Source organism: Hyperoodon ampullatus (assembly GCF_949752795.1).
Source record: "Hyperoodon ampullatus genome assembly, chromosome: 12".
NCBI classification, from domain to species: Eukaryota; Metazoa; Chordata; class Mammalia; order Artiodactyla; family Ziphiidae; genus Hyperoodon; species Hyperoodon ampullatus.
Genome location: NC_136925.1, coordinates 41,203,386 through 41,221,552, shown reverse-complemented (window position 1 = coordinate 41,221,552; position 18,167 = coordinate 41,203,386). Strand labels below are relative to the sequence as shown.

Below are 18,167 nucleotides of genomic sequence, written 5' to 3'. Positions count from 1 at the left end.
TTTTAGCTTGAGGTTACAGGGGAGTTCTAATGTAAAGTTTTTTTTACCTTTGTGGCCTGTGTAATCATAAGGTTGCTAGGTTGGAAAAGTGATAAACACCATTAATTCAGATCACATTAATTTGTTTCCTGGTTATGAAATTCAAAAATGTTTATTATAAAATTCTCAGAGGACTTCCCTGGTGGTGCAGTGGTTGAGAGTCCGCCTGCCGATGCAGGGGACCACGGGTTCGTGCCCCGGTCCGGTAGGATCCCACATGCTGCGGAGCGGCTGGGCCCGTGAGCCATGGCCGCTGAGCCTGCGCGTCCGGAGCCTGTGCTCCGCAAGGGGAGAGGCCACAACAGTAAGAGGTCCGTGTACCGCAAAAAAAAAAAAAAATTCTCAGAGAGTGTAGAAAAAGCATGTTAAGAGCATCTGTTAACACTAACACTTAGAAATAATCACTATTAATATTTTGTGTATAGTCTTCTAGACTTTTTTCTTTGCAAAAATACAGAGGATTTTTTTTCCCATAAGAGTGAGGAGTCCATCAATTTTTTATAAAATGTAATTTCATCTGGGGTAATACAAAGGTAAAATTTTAACTATCAAAATAATAATTGTGCTAGTTCTGTGGGATATAAGAAAAATTATAACTCTGGAGTACTCTTCAAAAAATTGAGGGCTTCCCTGGTGGTGCAGTGGTTGAGAGTCCGCCTGCCGATGCAGGGGACACGGATTCGTGCTCCGGTCCGGGAAGATCCCACATGCCGTGGAGCAGCTGGGCCCGTGAGCCATGGCCGCTGAGCCTGCGCGTCCGGAGCCTGTGCTCCACAATGGGAGGGGCCACAGCAGTAAGAGGCCTGCGTACAGCAAAAAAAAAAAAAAAAGAAAAAAAGAAAATTGAGATGGTCCCAAAGAAAGTGAAGACAGACTGGAAGGAAAATTAGTGAAGTGAAGAAGGATGGAGGGCATAGGTTGAGGAGGGAAGAGAAATAGAGAAAACCTGACTTCATGTCAGATTGCGTCATCCTCAGTTTTGCCTTGTGTTACTGAGAAGCCACTTCCTCAGTCACCTCTGCTCAGTTTTTCCCAGTGTATGTCTCTGCCAGCATCCCAGAATCGATGCTCCCATGGTGACAGGTGGGATCAGTTGTAATGGATTGTTGCTTGCCGTTTTTCTGCATAGCACAAAGCAGGCAGGGTGGAGTGGCAGTTAAAACATTATTTGCTACTATTTTTTTCCTCTGTCTTGCCACCTTGGTGGTGTAGCAGGCCGCTATGTAAACTTAAGTGGAATGCTTGGAACTTTCTGTTGTCTTCAAGGAATTAGCCCTTTTTTTTTTTTATTTATGAAATGGAAATGGTAAAATGTGTGTTTGCTGTGGATTCCTTGAGAACTGTAATTCTTTTTTTATTTTTATTTATTTTATTTTTGGCTCCGTTGGGTCTTCGTTGCTGTGTGCAGGCTTTCTCTAATTGTGGCAAGCGGGGTCTTCTCTTTGCTGCGGTGTGCGAGCTTCTCATTGTGGTGGCTTCCCTTGTTGTGGAGCATGGGCTCTAGGCACGTGGGCTTCAGTAGTTGTGGCATGCGGGCTCAGTAGTTGTGGCTTGCGGGCTCTAGAGCGCAAACTCAGTAGTTGTGGTGCATGGGCTTAGTTGCTCCATGGGATGTGGGATCTTCCTGGACCAGGACTCGAACCCGTGTCCCCTGCATTGGCAGGTGGATTCTTAACCACTGTGCCACCAGGGAAGTCTCAAAGCTCTAATTCTTACTAATACATTTATTTTTATCAACCTTAAAACTGTTTTGTTAAATTTCATGAATTGAAAGTTGAGAAATGTCTGTTTATTCTCATTAAGATTATTTAATTGTATCTCAGTTGCTTTTATGTTGCACTGAGTGCAGATTTTTTCTTAAATATGTGTCCAACTTTCTAAGAGTATAGATGTGTGGAAATAAATCTGTGATTCAGGTAATTTACCCTTTCTATGCAAGGGACAAAATCAAAATATAGTATTAAGATTTTTGTGAAAAATACTAAAGGTATAAAAAGTTTTCTTTTTTCAGTAGACTTTTAACATGGTCTTCTGTAATAATTATTTTCATAAAAAGGTTGGCATGATTTGGGAGACTAGAACTAAATTAATCATGTATGAAATCGTCTTGGAGCAAAATCTGTTCTTTGGTATGATCTTTGTGTTCTCCTTAGAGACAAACAGAAGTTTACTTTTGGGATTGAAGACTCAGCATAGATTTTTTTCTTTAAAATGTGGGTTTTTTTCCCCCCTTGCATTGGATAGTGATAGTTACTACTTTTCTCATGAAGATAATATATTTAGTTTGTTTGGCATTTAAATAAATATATTCTTGCTGACTCTTGTAATGAAAAATGAAGCCTTGTATGAGTTGGGGAGTAGGGTTTGGGATTATTTTAGGATGAGTCTGGGAGATGGATATAGGGTCAGCACAAAGGGAGGAACCATCATAGGATGGAAAATAAATCCTTTCAAAAGGTGAAAAAGTACAAGTGGGCAGGTAGAAGGAGTCAGCAAGCAGATCGATTCTCCAGTCCTTGGGTGTATCTGTCTACCTTACTGTAGATATTAGGTCATGAGTCTCTTCAAAGTTATTATTATTCGTGTGTGTGTGTGCGTGTGCGTGCATGCATGCACCTTTTGGAGTATGTTTCAAGCTGCTTTATGTTTCCTCTGAGAAGACTAAGTGACCAATCTTTGTATTCTCAGCAGCAGATTTAAATACCTATTGTTGCCAATGGTAGAAAAGAGGTGGGCCATATCAGTTTCTGGGGTTTTGTATAAAGGTGACAAATATGAGAAGGAACAGTTTGAGAAGAGATAATACTGGTTTTGCTCACCAGTTTCTCGTGTGTGTGTGTCAATGGTTGTTTTATTATTATTATTGATAGTAACTTTTTCCTATTTAAACTCTAACTAAAAAAACATAACTTTTAGTTAAAATTGTTTTCTGTGGTCAAAGTAAATTATTTTTAAGGAACTATACATTTAATTTTTGACGTTTATTATTATAGAAGATACTGAATTATAAAATTTAACAAACTTGGTAATTCTACATTCAAAATAAGAGACTGAAGTGGGAAAACAAAGTATTTATTTGAAAAAAAAATATGGCTTAGGTTTCAGATTGTAAAGTGGGAGAGAATATGGACTTTGGTATCAGATAGACTTGAGGTTGTATCTGGACTTCACCATTACTTCTCTATATCTTGAGCAAGGACCCATTTTCTAGGTGGCTATAGAAATGAAGGTGTTTTCAGGGGGAATCAGGTTGTACCTGATTTGCTTCGAGGGCTGGCAGTGCCAAGGAAGCAGGCCATGCCGCAGTCCACAGGTTGCCTGGATTCTCAGAATCCCTGAGTCTCTTAACTTGCTGATGTTCCAGGTCATTCTCAGCTTCACCTTATAACCAGACTATCAACTAAATATCATAAATATTTAGACAAAACACTTCTTTTCAAATATGTTCAAGAATCATATAAGTTCTTAGGAGGGAGGAGTTGCATGTGAGAGGAGAGAGTCTGACCCTTGCATATTATGTTAGTGGCACATACTGCATCTAAGTTCTTGGGTTAAAATATGGCTTATTTCCACTCTTGTTTCTAGTTCATCTTTCAGACTACTTACTCTGATTTATCTGGATTTGGAATTAAACATCTTTCTCAGTCTGTGCAGTCTCTTTTTTTCCTTTTTTTGGCCTAATAAAAATGATTAATCCTATAAACCAACTATCAACATATCTGATTTCTGTTAACCTTAGTTTCTTCATGTCTAAAATTAGATTAATAGTACCTAATCTCACAGAATTGTACTAAGGATAAATTAAAGTGTGTAAGCCTTTTGGCTCATAACCTTCAGTTCCCAGTGAAGGGTAGCCTTCCTCCTTTCTTTTAAGTTGAATTCGTTAGTGTGATGGAAAAGTAAATTGTGGGTGGCCTTAGCTTAGATCAGTAATAATAAATAGGGGGCCGGTAAATGTCTTTTAAAAATTCAGTCACTTTGTTGTGGTCTCTGAACGCTAAGTTATATTTAAAATGTACTTTAGCGGCAGATACAGTTGTGCCCCTTCCTCACATATATCAGTCAGTTAACAGATACTGATCACTACTGTTTGGAACACATAGTGTTGCTTGCTGAGAGAATACAGAGCAGTATTTTCAGGAAGGTGGCAGTCTTTTTAAATCAGTTTTTGGGAATGTGAAATGTCTTTTCCCTCGGGAAACATTGGTATAAATGATGCCCAGGTTACTGGTCTCTGCCACCAAAACCTATTTGGCCTATGGGTAACTGAATTATGGTACTCTAGTACTGTAGTACTTGAGGACTACTTATAACATTGTTTCTATGGAGAACACATTCAGAATTAAAATCTTAACATGCCAGGATACATCTTGCCTTGTCATAGTTTTTTAAATGGGAACAGGCTCTTCAGGTTCAGGTCACTGGCCAGGGGTTCAAGGCATTAGAAATTAGAGTAGGGATTGGGGGAGATAAGCCATAGTGTCAGAGGATAGGTGGTTTTATGGCACCCAGAAGTATGGAATGGAAATTGTATTATCCAAGCAGCGGGTTTGGGGGATAGGTCTTTACCTGGGAGAAAAAGAGTAGGGAGTAGATAATGAGGGAGTTAAGGCAGGCTGGGGGACCTGGTAGGCAGCTGGTAGGGTTTCAGGTAGTAACCAGGAAAACGAGGAATGGAGGCACTTGGCCAATCAGTAGCCATCTTGAGTCAGTGGAGAGAGCTAGTGGACAGGGAAGTCTAAAGTGATAGAGATCACAAATAGGGAAAGCCCGTAATTAGGATTTTGGTACAATAGCACATTATAACAAAAAAATTAGATTATTTGGGAAAAAGGAGTTTAGTTACTTCAGGTACCAGTAGATTATCAAAATGACATAGTCTCACATATTATTCTTCTCTTACTTTGACCTTATATGACTTCTGGTGATATAAGCTGTTCACATTTTTAATATAGATCTTTGACTTAAATAATGAACGAACGGGTGGTGCAGTGGTTAAGAATCCGCCTGCCAGTGCAGGGGACACGGGTTCGATCCCTGGTCCGGGAAGATCCCACATGCCACGGAGCAACTAAGCCCATGTGCCACAACATCTGAGCCTGCGCTCTAGAGCCTGTGAGCCACAACTACTGAGCCTGCGTGCCACAACTGCTGAAGCCTGCGCGCCTAGAGCCCACGCTGCGAAACGAGAAGCCACTGTGATGAGAAGCCCATGCACCACAATGAAGAGTAGCCCCTGCTCGCCATAACTAGAGAAAGCCCGCATGCAGCAATGAAGACCCAGCACAGCCAAACATAAATAATAAATAAATAAAATAGCAAACAAACAGTAACCAATCAGAACAGTGCAAAGTCAAGATGAAGTAGAACTTTAACAGATACAAACTAGAGTTAATAGACTGCATTTGGAAAGGATGAAGATTATAGTGCAAAACCAGATAATTGTATTTTGTTATAATGGACAGTTATATATTATTATAATGGGAATGAGATAAACTGATAAAACATAGATACAGTAAGTCCCCTACATATGAACCTTCAAGTTGCAGACTTTCAAAGATGTGAACCTGTGTTCGCGTGTCCAATCACGTTAAGTTAGTTCACGGGTCTGGCATGTGTGCATCCTCTACAAGTGTTGTGCTTTTGTGTACTTTACTGTACAGTACTGTATAGAGTATAGTAGTACAGTATCTTTATTTCAAGCCCAGGATGTCCGGAAGCAAGTGTAAAAGCAGCAGTGATGTAGCTGGTACTGCTGTACTTTTCAAGGTACTGTACTGTAAAAATGTTTTCTTTATTTTTTATTTTTTATTTTATTTTTTTTGCGGTAGGCGGGCCTCTCACTGTTGTGGCCTCTCCCCTTGCGGAGCACAGGCTCCGGAGCACAGGCTCAGTGGCCATGGCTCACGGGCCCAGCCGCTCCGCGGCATGTGGGATCTTCCCAGACCGGGGCACGAACCCGTGTCCCCTGCATCGGCAGGCGGACTCTCAACCACTGCGCCACCAGGGAAGCCCGTTTTTCTTTATTTTTTATGTTTGTTTGTTTTTTATGTATTATTTGTGTGAAAAGTATTATAAACCTATTACAGTTCAGTACTATATAGCCAATTGTATTAGTTGGGTACCTGGGCTAACTTTGTTGAACTTACTAACAAATTGGACTTACAAACACGCTCTCAGAATGTAACTTGTTTGTATGTAGAAGGATTTACTGTATTGGTTTACAAGCTTCTTAGTATACTCAGCAGCTCAGTAATTTCAAAGCTTGAATGGGCTATTTTCCTTAGAAGAATGTTCTAATTAGTTGGAAATTTTACAGTTTTTAGATTTTAGTGATGTTATTAGATAATATAGCATTCAAATAGTTGAAGAAAATTAGCATTTAAAACAAAATGACTGCCAGCGGATTACAGTTTGCTTTAAGATAATGTTAAGTATTCTTTTTTAAAAAAATTTATTTATTTTATTTATTTATTTTTGGCTGCGCTGGGTCTTCCTCGCTGCGTGCATGCCCTCTCCAGCTGTGGCGAGTGGGGGCTACTCTTCGCTGCAGTGCACGGGCCTCCCACTGAGGTGGCTTCTCCTGTTGCGGAGCACGGGCTCTAGGCACACGGAAGTCTGTAGTTGTGGCTCGTGGGCTCTGGAGCGCAGGCTCAGCAGTTGTGGCGCACGGGCTTCATTGCTCCACAGCGTGTGGGAACCTCCCGGACCACGGCTTGAATCCCTGTCCCCTGTCCCCTGCATTGGCAGGCGGATTCCCAACCACTGCGCCACCAGGGAAGCCCCCTAGGTAATTATATAGTAAAATAATATCAGAAAAGAAAAAGATATTTGAAAATCTTATTTGCAGAGTAGTAAGTAACTAAGGTTTAGGTACAAGCTGTTTTTTTTAAATTTATTTTATTGAAGTATAGTTGATTTATGGGTACAAGCTGTTCTGTCACCTTTTTTCTCTGTAAGTAAATTCTAATTTTAAAAAGAAGCTTTTTTTTTTCTTCTGGATTGCCAGCCTTTCTGAATTTTGCCACCTTATGTTAAATTAATCTGATTAATAAGCTTAACTTTATTTGTGGTTTTGGTCTTTGGATGTTACTGGCATGGTATTTATACTTCATTCCTCCTCAGAAAGAATTCTTAAAGTTAGGTTGTTTTAATCTAGTAGAAAAACAGGCTAAAGAGTTAAACAGGAACTTATAAAAAATTGAAACATTAATAGCCAATAAATAAAAAAGATGCTCAATTATATTAATGATCAGAGAAATATAAAACCATAATAAGATATACTTTTTTGCACTCCAGATTGGTAAACAGTATCAAGTATTTGCAATGATGTAGAATACTGGAACTGGCATGTAGTATTAGTGGAATTGTAAATTATTATATTGCAACACTGAGGAAAATAGTTTGTTTGTCTAGCAAAGTTAAGATACACATACCTTTTTACTGAACAACTTTACTCCTAGATATCTATGCTGTAGCAGTGCTTCTCAGCCCCAGTGGACCCAATCTCCCATTTTATAATAATTAATCTCTAGTCCCCTTTATTATCCTGAACTGAAATTCATAGATGATATGCATAATTTTAAAAATTACCATAATTCCTTAATATATTATAAAAAATAAAAAGGTAATAATTTATAATGAAATAACATATTTAAATATGTAAGAATCAGACATTTTAATTATAATATCTAAATGCTAATCAGGTCATAGATGCGTACCTAATTGTGGAACATGTAATCGAATTGACACTCAGTGTGTGGTTTAGGTAGTGTTGCATTATCATTTTTTTTGTGTGTGTTGTGCTAAATCTGTACTGTGGTATATGTGAATTGATGAGCTTGTGGGCTTCACAAGTCAGTAGGAGATTCGGAAAAGAAATTCTAATTGTTCCCCAAATTCTTACCTTGAATTCAAAACAGTGTGAAGCTTATTAGTATGCTAAGTAATATCTTTATCTCGACGTTTGATTTTTTCATTTCACTTCTTTTTCTCCAATTGCTTATCCTGTTTGTTGTTTCTCTTCTTGTTTCTTATGTCTTATGTATTTTCTGTCTTTTTTTTCTACCGTTTGCCAAAAGTAGGTCTGTTCCATCACTATAGCTGTTTGTAATTCCACAAAGAATGTCTGTACTTGTGTTATCTGTTTTTCTTCTTATCTGGAACTGTCTTCCTATCTATTCAGTTATGCATGGTATGTAGGTTCATACTCAGATGGTAGGTAGCATTATAGCAGAATTTCCCCAGAAGCATAAGGAAATTTTTTATTACATAAAAAATTGCTCAACTAAGTTATTAATTCACAGTTTGAAATGCTTTCATTTTTCTCTAAAACAAAAATTAACAGTCCAGTGGGCTTTTGGAATTGAGATTTCCATTGTTGTAGGTTTTTTGTTTTTGTTCATACATTAGCGTTTAAAAAATATTTTTAGTGTAGATTCACTCTGCCTTCATAAAATTTAGGTCAGGGATTGTGTCTGATATATTCACTCTTGAATCCTTGGAATCTGTCTAATACTGTGCTTGGAACAAAGTGGGCTCTTAATTAATTATTGAATAAATGCAACAGTTTATTTGAATTTGTTATTTTAACAATATAACAACAATTAAAGGCTGAAGTTTTTTCAATACTAGATTTTAAACTTTCTGTTTGGGCAAATTATTATTTGAAATCTAATGTTAAACTTTGTGAACTGTTTTCATTATCTAAAATTTTGGATCCGTTCTGATTCCCATAACCATGTATGATTTAATGAATAACTGGTGGAAATAATATTTATATGAATAATTATTCAAAGAAGTTGATTTTTTCTTGAAATATTTGAGTATCTGTTATAATCCAGGCATTGCGTTAAATGCTAAGGATACAGTAGTGAACAAAATTTTTCCCTCAAGAAGTTTATAGTTTTGGAGGAGACAGATAAGAAAACACCAATTTCAACACTATAATCAAGGCCAAGACAAGAGATAAGCACAGAGTGCTAGAGGAGCAGCTAGCCCATTCTTGGGAGTCTGGGAGGACTCCTTGGGCGTTTTGAGGTACTACAAGTCTGAAAGACAAATAGGAGTTGGCTGGGTGAAGGAGAAGGAAGGAAGTGGGGGAGAGCATGTGGCCCGAGGAAACACATGTAGGAAAGCCCAGAAGTGAGAGAGAGCATGGGTACTCTTAGTTTTATGAACAACTATGGAGGGGTGTGCTGTTTTAAGTCCTTTCAAGCTTACCAAATTATTTAGTTATTACAGCAACAATACGTAAATTTCTGTTGTGTTAAGCAACTGAAATTTGGGTATTTATTTACTGCAGCAGCTAGGATTACCTTCACTAATGTGTGAATAATAGAGGCATTGTCCAAAGTTGAAACAAAAAATTGGTGTTAAGAATAATTTTTAAAGTAAACAGTAGATAAACTGAAAATGATCATCTGAATATACGAAGATGGAGATGGGGGTGTGGTGAATGAGATATAGTTTCATCTATTATATCAGAAAATCAATAATGTTTAAAGTTGGTAAGTCAAGAATAGTGATATAAATATTTACTTAGAGATATGAAATAATCAGAGGAACCAAAAACAGTAAAGTTTAAAGTAGTTGTATATAGAGAAGGGGAGGGATGGACCAGAGGATTATTTAATTACAGTAAGTCCTCTACACAAGAACCTTCAAATTGTGAACTTTCAAAGATGCGAACATGCATCTGGTTCCAGCAAGGAACCAAAACCTCTGGCATCAATGTTAGGCGTGAGTGAAATTGCAGCTTGCCCTCTGTCTCCTATTGCTGATGATCCTTCATCTCTACCATCTCCAACCTCCTCTCCCTCCTCCAGTCAGTAAATCTTCTTGCCTGTTCACTCAATGCCAGCCCCTGTATGCCAGCTGTTGTACTGTACTACTGCACTTTTCAAGGTACTGTACTGTAAGATTAAAAATGATTTCTTTATTTTGTGTTTGTTTTTTATGTATTATTTGTGTGAAAAGTATTATAAACCTATTACAATACAGTACATATTGTGTTAGTTGGGTACCTAGGGTAACTTTGTTGGACTTACAAACAAATTGGACTTACGAACGCTCTCTCCAAATGGAACTCATTCGTATGTAGGGGACTTACTGTATAATCTCTGCTATGTTATTTTTTAACAGTATAAATATATTATTTTAATAAAAAATTAAACTAAATTAAAAAATACTGTACATCCACTAGAATGGCTAAAATTAAGAAGACTGATTACACCATTGTTGGTATGGGTATGGAGTAACTGGTGCTGGTGGAAGCATAAAAATGTACAGCTACTTTTTCAAAAAGTTTGGCAGTTTCTGATGAATTTATACACATATCTGTTGTATGATCCAGCAATTCAATTTCTATGTACATTTATCCAAGAAAAATGAACACATATGCCCACAGAAAACTTGTAAAGAATGTTCATAGCAACTTTATTCATAACCCTAAACAGGAAGCAATCCAAATGTCCATCAATAGAATGGATAAACAATTCATGGTATACCTATAAGAAAAATTGCTACTCAACTCTAAAAAAGAAAACTGATACATACACTAACATGGATGAATCTCAGAAACATTAAGTTGAGCAAAAGAAGCTGGACTCAAAAGAATACATATGGGTATGATCTGATTTATATGAAATTCAAGAAAAACAGAATCTCTACTATGATAGAAATCAGAATAGTTCCCTGGAGTGGGGGGAAGGGTTGAGTGGAAAGGGGCACATGGGAACTTAAAGGGATGATGGAAATGTTAAGCCTTCATCTGGTTGGTGGTTACATAGGTGTATAAGTTTGTTGAAATTCAAGCTAATCACTTAAGATTTATGCATTTTACTGTATATAAATTGTAACTTAATAAAGTACTAGTGGTATAAAAAATACAAAGTAAAAACTAGAGAGCTTCGTGCATCAAAGGAACGAAAAAACTCTAATATGGTTGGCTTGAGAAGAAGAGTTGGGAGTAGAAATGTGAAGTGATAAGGCTGGAGCCATCTTGAATGACTTTGTAAATTACCAAGGATTATCCCAAGAACATCAGGAAGCCATTGCAGATTTTTAAGAGGGATAATATTAAGTTTGAATTTTAAAACCATCTTTGCCTTCTGAATGGATTGGAGAGGGGCGAGAATGGATGTAGGAAGCCCTGTTAAAAAGTTTTTGCTGAAGCCAAAATGAAAGATGATAGTGGTTTGTATTAGATCGTAGCAGAGAGGTTGGAGGAAGGAGACATTTAGTGATGGTGAATGAGAGAGAAGATAAGGTTGAACACAATGTTTCTCTCTTGATCAGCTAGGCAGATGATGGCCCAGTTTACTGAGCAAAAGAGCAGAGTTGGGCACGAGGGGATAGTTAGGTGAAGATGGTGAACTGAATTTCAGACTTGATTGCTTAATTGTTTTGGGAAATATATAGAATATCATATAATAGTAATATTATAATAAGAAATGTAATACTGTAAAATTTCAAGGATTTATTACAATATAATTATTATATATTTATTTCTGTTCAAGCTATTCATTACCCCTTCTTCTGTCTTTATGAAGAGCTAGATGATTTGCCATTCTTAGGCTATGCATAGTACAGCTACTGAACATTGGATTGTTTACACAAGTAGGAAAGAGAAAGTTGGATGATTTTATTTGAGAGTGGTTTACATTGTAACTCTCCATATTTAATTTTTTTTAACATCTTTATTGGAGTATAATTGCTTTACAATGTTATGTTAGTTTCTTCTGTATAACAAAGTAAATCAGCTATACGTATACATATATCCCCATATCCCCTCCCTCTTGCATCTCCCTCCCACCCTCCCTATCCCATCCCTCTAGGTGGTTGCAGAGCACCGAGCTGATCTCCCTGTGCTATGCAGCTGCTTCCCACTAGCTATCTATTTTACATTGGGTAGTGTATATATGTCCATGCCACTCTCTCACTTAACCCCAGCTTACCCTTTCCCCTCCCTGTGTCCTCAAGTCCATTCTCTACGTATGCATCTTTATTCCTGTCCTGCCCCTAGGTTCGTCAGAACCATTTTTTTTTTTTTTTTTAGATTCCATATATATGTGTTAGCATACAGTATTTGTTTTTCTCTTTCTGACTTACTTCACTCTGTATGACAGACTCTAGGTCCATCCACCTCACTACAAATAACTCAATTTCATTTCTTTTTATGGCTGAGTAATATTCCATTGTATATATGTGCCACATCTTCTTTATCCATTCATCTGTCGATGGACACTTAGGTTGCTCCCATGTTCTGGCTATTGTAAGTAGTGTTGCAATGAACACTGTGGTACATGACTCCCATTGCGGAGCACAGGCTCCGGACGCGCAGGCTCAGCGGCCATGGCTCGTGGGCCCAGCTGCTCCGTGGCATGTGGGATCCTCCCGGACCGGGGCACGAACCCGTGTTCCCTGCATCGGCAGGCGGACTGTCAACCACTGTGCCACCAGGGAAGCCCCATGACTCTTTTTGAATTATGGTTTTCTCAGGTTATATGCCCAGTAGTAGGATTGTTGGGGCATATGGTAGTTCTATTTTTAGTTTTTTAAGGAACTTCCATATTGTTCTCCATAGTGGCTATATCAATTAACATTCCCGGCAGCGCTAGCTTCCGCGAGCTGGCCTGGGGAGAGTAGAGCTGCCAGATGGTTTTGCCATATGAAGCGGAACATGGCAGAAGAAGAGGACTATATGTCTGATTCCTTCATTAATGTCCAAGAAGATGTCAGACCAGGCTTGCCAATGCTGAGGCAAATCCGAGAAGCCCGTCGAAAAGAAGAAAAGCAACAGGAAGCTAATTTGAAAAGTAAGCAGAAGAGTTTAAAAGAAGAAGAACAAGAGAGACGTGACATTGGATTGAAGAATGCACTAGGCTGTGAAAACAAAGGGTTTGCTTTGCTCCAGAAGATGGGATATAAAAGTGGTCAGGCACTCGGCAAAAGTGGAGACGGTATTGTTGAACCAATTCCTCTCAATGTCAAAACAGGAAAAAGTGGCATTGGTCATGAGGCATTACTAAAACGGAAAGCAGAGGAAAAATTGGAAAGCTACAGAAGAAAGATTCACATGAAAAAAGAAGTTGAAGAAAGAGCTGCAGAACAGTTTCGAATGCGACTTAAAAATAAGCAAGATGAAATGAAGCTAGAAGGAGATCTTAGAAGAAGCCAGAGAGCCTGTCAACAATTGGATACTCAGAAGAATATTCAGTTTCCCAGGGAGGCATGGTACTGGTTGAGGCTTGAAGAGGAAACTGAAGAAGAGGAAGAGGAAGAAAAAGAACAAGATGAAGATGAATATGAGAGTGAAGACTTAAGTGTACTGGAAAAATTACAAATATTGACTAGTTATTTAAGAGAAGAACATCTGTATTGTATTTGGTGTGGAACAGCCTATGAAGATAAAGAAGACCTGTCTTCATATTGCCCGGGACCAACTTCTGCAGATCATGACTAAGATTATTCTCAATAAAGTAGAAGCTTGGCAAATGTTATTGTTTCCTAAAGATAGACAGTTGAGCAGTTAGAATTTCCAAATATTTGATACCAGTAAAGAAAGAGGGCCTTTATATGTTTCATTGTTTTTGTACATTAGAAGTACTTTGTACTTTAGAATATAATTGTTCACTGGCTTCAAAAACATAATGGAAAGCCATTTCAGAGCACAAGTATTATAGACATGGGCAGTTATAATTTATGTCTCTTTTGTGACGTTTATGGGATTTAAGGACACCAACTCTCTTATTCCCTTCTTCACTTTGGAGCAAATTGAGAAATAAGACATGGGAGTTAGAGATCAAAATATCAGCTTTATTATCAATGAAATAAAGAGCTAGTTGACTTGTTAAAAAAAAAAAACAAAAACAAAAAAAAAACAAAAACATTCCCACCAACAGTGCAAGAGGGTTCCCTTTCTTCACACCCTCTCCAGCATTTATTGTTTGTGGACTTTTTGATGATGGCCATTCTGACTGCTGTGAGGTGATACCTCATTGTAGTTTTGATTTGCATTTCTCTAATGATCAGTGATGTTGAGCTTCCTTTCATGTGTTTGTTGGCAATCTATATCTTCTTTGGGGAAATGTCTGTTTAGGTCTTCTGCCCATTTTTGGATTGGGTTGTTTGTTTTTTTGATATTGAGCTGCATGAGCTTCTTGTATATTTTAGAAATTAATCCTTTGTCAGTTGTTTCGTTTGCAAATATTTTCTCCCATTCTGAGGGTTGTCTTTTGGTCTTGTTTGTGGTTTCCTTTGCTGTGCAAATGCTTTTAAGTTTCATTAGGTCCCATTTGTTTATTTTTGTTTTTATTTCCATTTCTCTAGGAGGTGGGTCCAAAAGGATCTTGCTGTGATTTATGTCATAGAGTGTTCTGCCTATGTTTTCCTCTAAGATTTTTATAGTGTCTGGCCTTACATTTAGGTCTTTAATCCATTTTGAGTTTATTTTTGTGTATGGTGTTAGGGAGTGTTCTAATTTCATTCTTTTACATGTAGCTGTCCAGTTTTCCCAGCACCACTTATTGAAGAGACTGTCTTTTCTCCATTTTATATTCTTGCCTCCTTTATCAAAGTTAAGGTGACCATATGTGTGTGGGTTTATCTCTGGGCTTTTTATCCTGTTCCATTGATCTATATTTCTGTTTTTGTGCCAGTACCATACTGCCTTGATTACTGTAGCTTTGTAGTATAGTCTGAAGTCAGGGAAGCTGATTCCTCCAGATCCATTTTTCGTTCTCAGATTGCTTTGGCTGTTCGGGGTCTTTTGTGTTTCCATACAAACTGTGAAATTGTTTGTTCTAGTTCAATGAAAAATGCCATTGGTAGTTTGATAGGGATTGCATTGACTCTGTAGATTGCTTTGGATAGTATAGTCATTTTCACAATATTGTTTCTTCCAATCCAAGAACATGGTATAACTCTCCATCTTTTTGTATCATCTTTAATTTCTTTCATCAGTGTCTTATAGTTTTCTGCATACAGGTCTTTTGTCTCCTTAGGTAGGTTTATTCCTAGGTATTTTATTCTTTTTGTTGCAGTGGTAAATGGGAGTGTTTCCTTAATTTCTCTTTCAGATTTTTCATCATTAGTGTTTAGGAATGCAAGAGATTTCTGTGCATTAATTTTGTATCCTGCTACTTTACCAAATTCATTGATTAACTCTAGTAGTTTTCTGGTGGCATCATTAGTATTCTCTATGTATAGTATCATGTCATCTGCAAACAGTGACAGTTTTACTTCTTCTTTTCCTATATGGATTCCTTTTATTTCTTTTTTTCTGTTATTGCCATGGCTAAAAGTTCCAAAACTATGTTGAATAATAGCGGTGAGAGTGGACATCCTTATCTTTTTCCTGATCTTAGAGGAAATGGTTTCAGTTTTTCACTATTGAGAACGATGTTGGCTGTGGGTTTATCATATATGGCCTTTATTATGTTGAGGTAAGTCCCCTCTCTGCCTACTTTCTGGAGAGTTTTTATCATAAATGGGTGCTGAATTTTGTCAGAAGCTTTTTCTGCATCTATTGAGATTATCATATGGTTTTTATCCTTCAGTTTTTTAATATGGTGTATCACATTGATTGATTTGCGTATATTGAAGAATCCTTGCATTCCTGGGATAAACCCCACTTGATCATGGTGTATGATCCTTTTAATGTGTTGTTGGATTCTGTTTGCTACTCTCTTGTTGAGGATTTTTGCATCTGTTGGCCTGTAGTTTTTTTTGTGTGTGTGACATCTTTGTCTGGTTTTGGTATAAGGGTGATTGTGGATTCATAGAATGAGTTTGGGAGAGTTCCTCCCTCTGCTATATTTGGGAAGACTTTGAGAAGGATAGGCCTTAGGTCTTTTCTAAATGTTTGATAGAATTCTCCTGTGAAGCCATCTGGTCCTGGGCTTTTGTTTGTTGGAAGATTTTTAATCACAGTTTCAATTTCATTACTTGTTATTGGTCTGTTTATATTTTCTATTTCTTCCTGGTTCAGTCCTGGAAAGTTATACCTTTCTAAGAATTTGTCCATTTCTTCCAGGTTGTCTATTTTATAGTTGCTTGTAGTAATCTCTCATGATCCTTTGTATTTCTGCAGTGTCAGTTGTTACTTCTCCTTTTTCATTTCTAATTCTGTTGATTTGAGCCTTCTTCCTTTTTTTCTTGATGAGTCTGGCTAATGGTTTATCAATTTTGTTTATCTTCTCAAAGAACCAGCTTTTAGTTTTATTGATCTTTGCTATCGTTTCCTTCATTTCTTTTTCATTTATTTCTGATCTGACCTTTATGATTTCTTTCCTTCTGCTAATCTTGGGGTTTTTTTGTTCTTCTTTCTCTAATTGCTTTAGGTGTAAGGTTAGGTTGTTTATTTGAGATTTTTCTTGTTTCTTGAGGTAGGGTTGTACTGCTATAAACTTCCCTCTTAGAACTGCTTTTGCTGCATCCCATAGATTTTGGGTCGTCATGTTTTCATTGTCATTTTTTTCTAGGTAGTTTTTGATTTCCTCTTTGATTTCTTCAGTGCTTTCTTGGTGTTTTAGTAGCATATTGTTAGCCTCCATGTGTTTGTATTTTTTACAGATTTTTTCCTGTAATTGATATCTAGTCTCATAGCATTGTGGTCGGAAAAGAAACTTGATACAATTTCAGTTTTCTTAAGTTTACCAAGGCTTGATTTGTGACCCAAGATATGGTCTATTCTGGAGAATGTTCCATGAACACTTGAGAAGGAAGTGTATTCTGTTGTTTTTGGATGGAATGTTGTATAAATGTCAGTTAAGTCCATCTTGTTTAATGTGTCATTTAAAGCTTGTGTTTCCTTATTTATTTTCATTTTGGATGATCTGTCCACTGGTGAAAGTGCGGTGCTAAAGTCCCCTACTATTATTGTGTTACTCTCAATTCCCCTTTTATGGCTGTTAGCATTTGCCTTATGTATTGAGGTGCTCCTATGTTGGGTATGTTAATGTTTACAATTCTGATATCTTCTTGGATTGACCTCTTGATCATTATGTAGTGTCCTTCTTTGTCTCTCGTAATAGTCTTTTATCTTAAAGTCTATTTTGTCTGATATGAGAATTGCTACTCCAGCTTTCTTTTGATTTCCAGTTGCATGGAATATCTTTGTCCATCCCCGCACTTTCAGTCTGCATGTGTCCCTAGGTCTGGAGTGGGTCTGTTGTAGACGGCATATATAAGGGTCTTGTTTTTGCGACCATTCAGCCAGTCTGTGTCTTTTGATTGGAGCATTTAATCCATTTACATTTAAGGTAATTATCGATATGTATGTTGCTATTACCATTTTCTTTATTGTTCTGAGTTTGGTTTTGTAGGTCTTTTCCTTCTCTAGTGATTCCTGCCTAGGGAAGTTCTTTTAGCATTTGTTGTAAAGCTGGTTTGGTGGTGCTGAATTCTCTTAACTTCTGCTTGTCTGTAAAGTTTTTAATTTCTCCGTTGAATCTGACTGAGATCCTTGCTGGGTAGGGTAGTCTTGGTTGTAGGTTTTTCCCTTTTATCTTTAAAGCAGGACTTTAAATATGTCCTGCCACTCCCTTCTGGCTTGTAGAGTTTCTGCTGAAAGATCAGCTGTTAACCTTATGGGGATTTCCTTGTATGTTATTTGTTGCTTTTCCCTTACTGCTTTTAGTATTTTTTCTTTGTGTTTTATTGTTTTTATTTTATTTTATTTATTTATTTTTGCAGTACGCAGGCCTCTCACTGCCGCGGCCCCTTCCGTTGCGGAGCACAGGCTCCGGACGCGCAGGCCCAGCGGCCACGGCTCACGGGGCCCAGCCACTCCACGGCACGTGGGATCCTCCCAGACCGGGGCACGAACCCGCGTCCCCCGCATCAGCAGGCGGACTCTCAACCACTATGCCACCAGGGAAGCCCTGTGTTTTATTTTTGATAGTTTGATTAATATGTGTCTTGGTGTATTTCTCCCTCGATTTATTCTGTATGGGACCCTCCGTGCTTCTTGGACTTGGTTGACTATTTCCCTTCCCATGTTAGGGAAGTTTGCAATATAATGTCTTCAAATATTTTCTCAGACCCTTTTTTTTTTCTCTTTTTCTTCTGGGACCCCTATAATTCAAATGTTGGTGCGTTTAATGTTGTCCCGGAGGTCTCTGAGA

The 18,167-nt window shown here is 37.8% G+C and overlaps 2 protein-coding genes across 4 annotated transcripts in view; both read left to right on the top strand.

Moving 5' to 3' along the window:
- The window catches only part of CDK19 (cyclin dependent kinase 19), a gene marked incomplete at both ends in the record, with an annotated part of 180,061 nt that overhangs the window by 69,448 nt on the left and 92,446 nt on the right, over positions 1–18,167 (top strand). The gene's annotated exons all lie outside the window — the stretch shown is intronic.
- LOC307061248 (G patch domain-containing protein 11-like) lies at positions 12,656–14,025 on the top strand. Its single transcript, XM_079716289.1, has one exon. It carries the CDS (start codon positions 12,710–12,712, stop codon positions 13,502–13,504), a length of 795 nt encoding a protein of 264 aa, XP_079572415.1. The 5' UTR covers positions 12,656–12,709; the 3' UTR covers positions 13,505–14,025.

Coding starts and splice junctions, on each gene's coding strand:
- LOC307061248 (XM_079716289.1), top strand. CDS start 12,710: ATGAAGCGGAACATGGCAGAAGAAGAGGACTATATGTCTGATTCCTTC.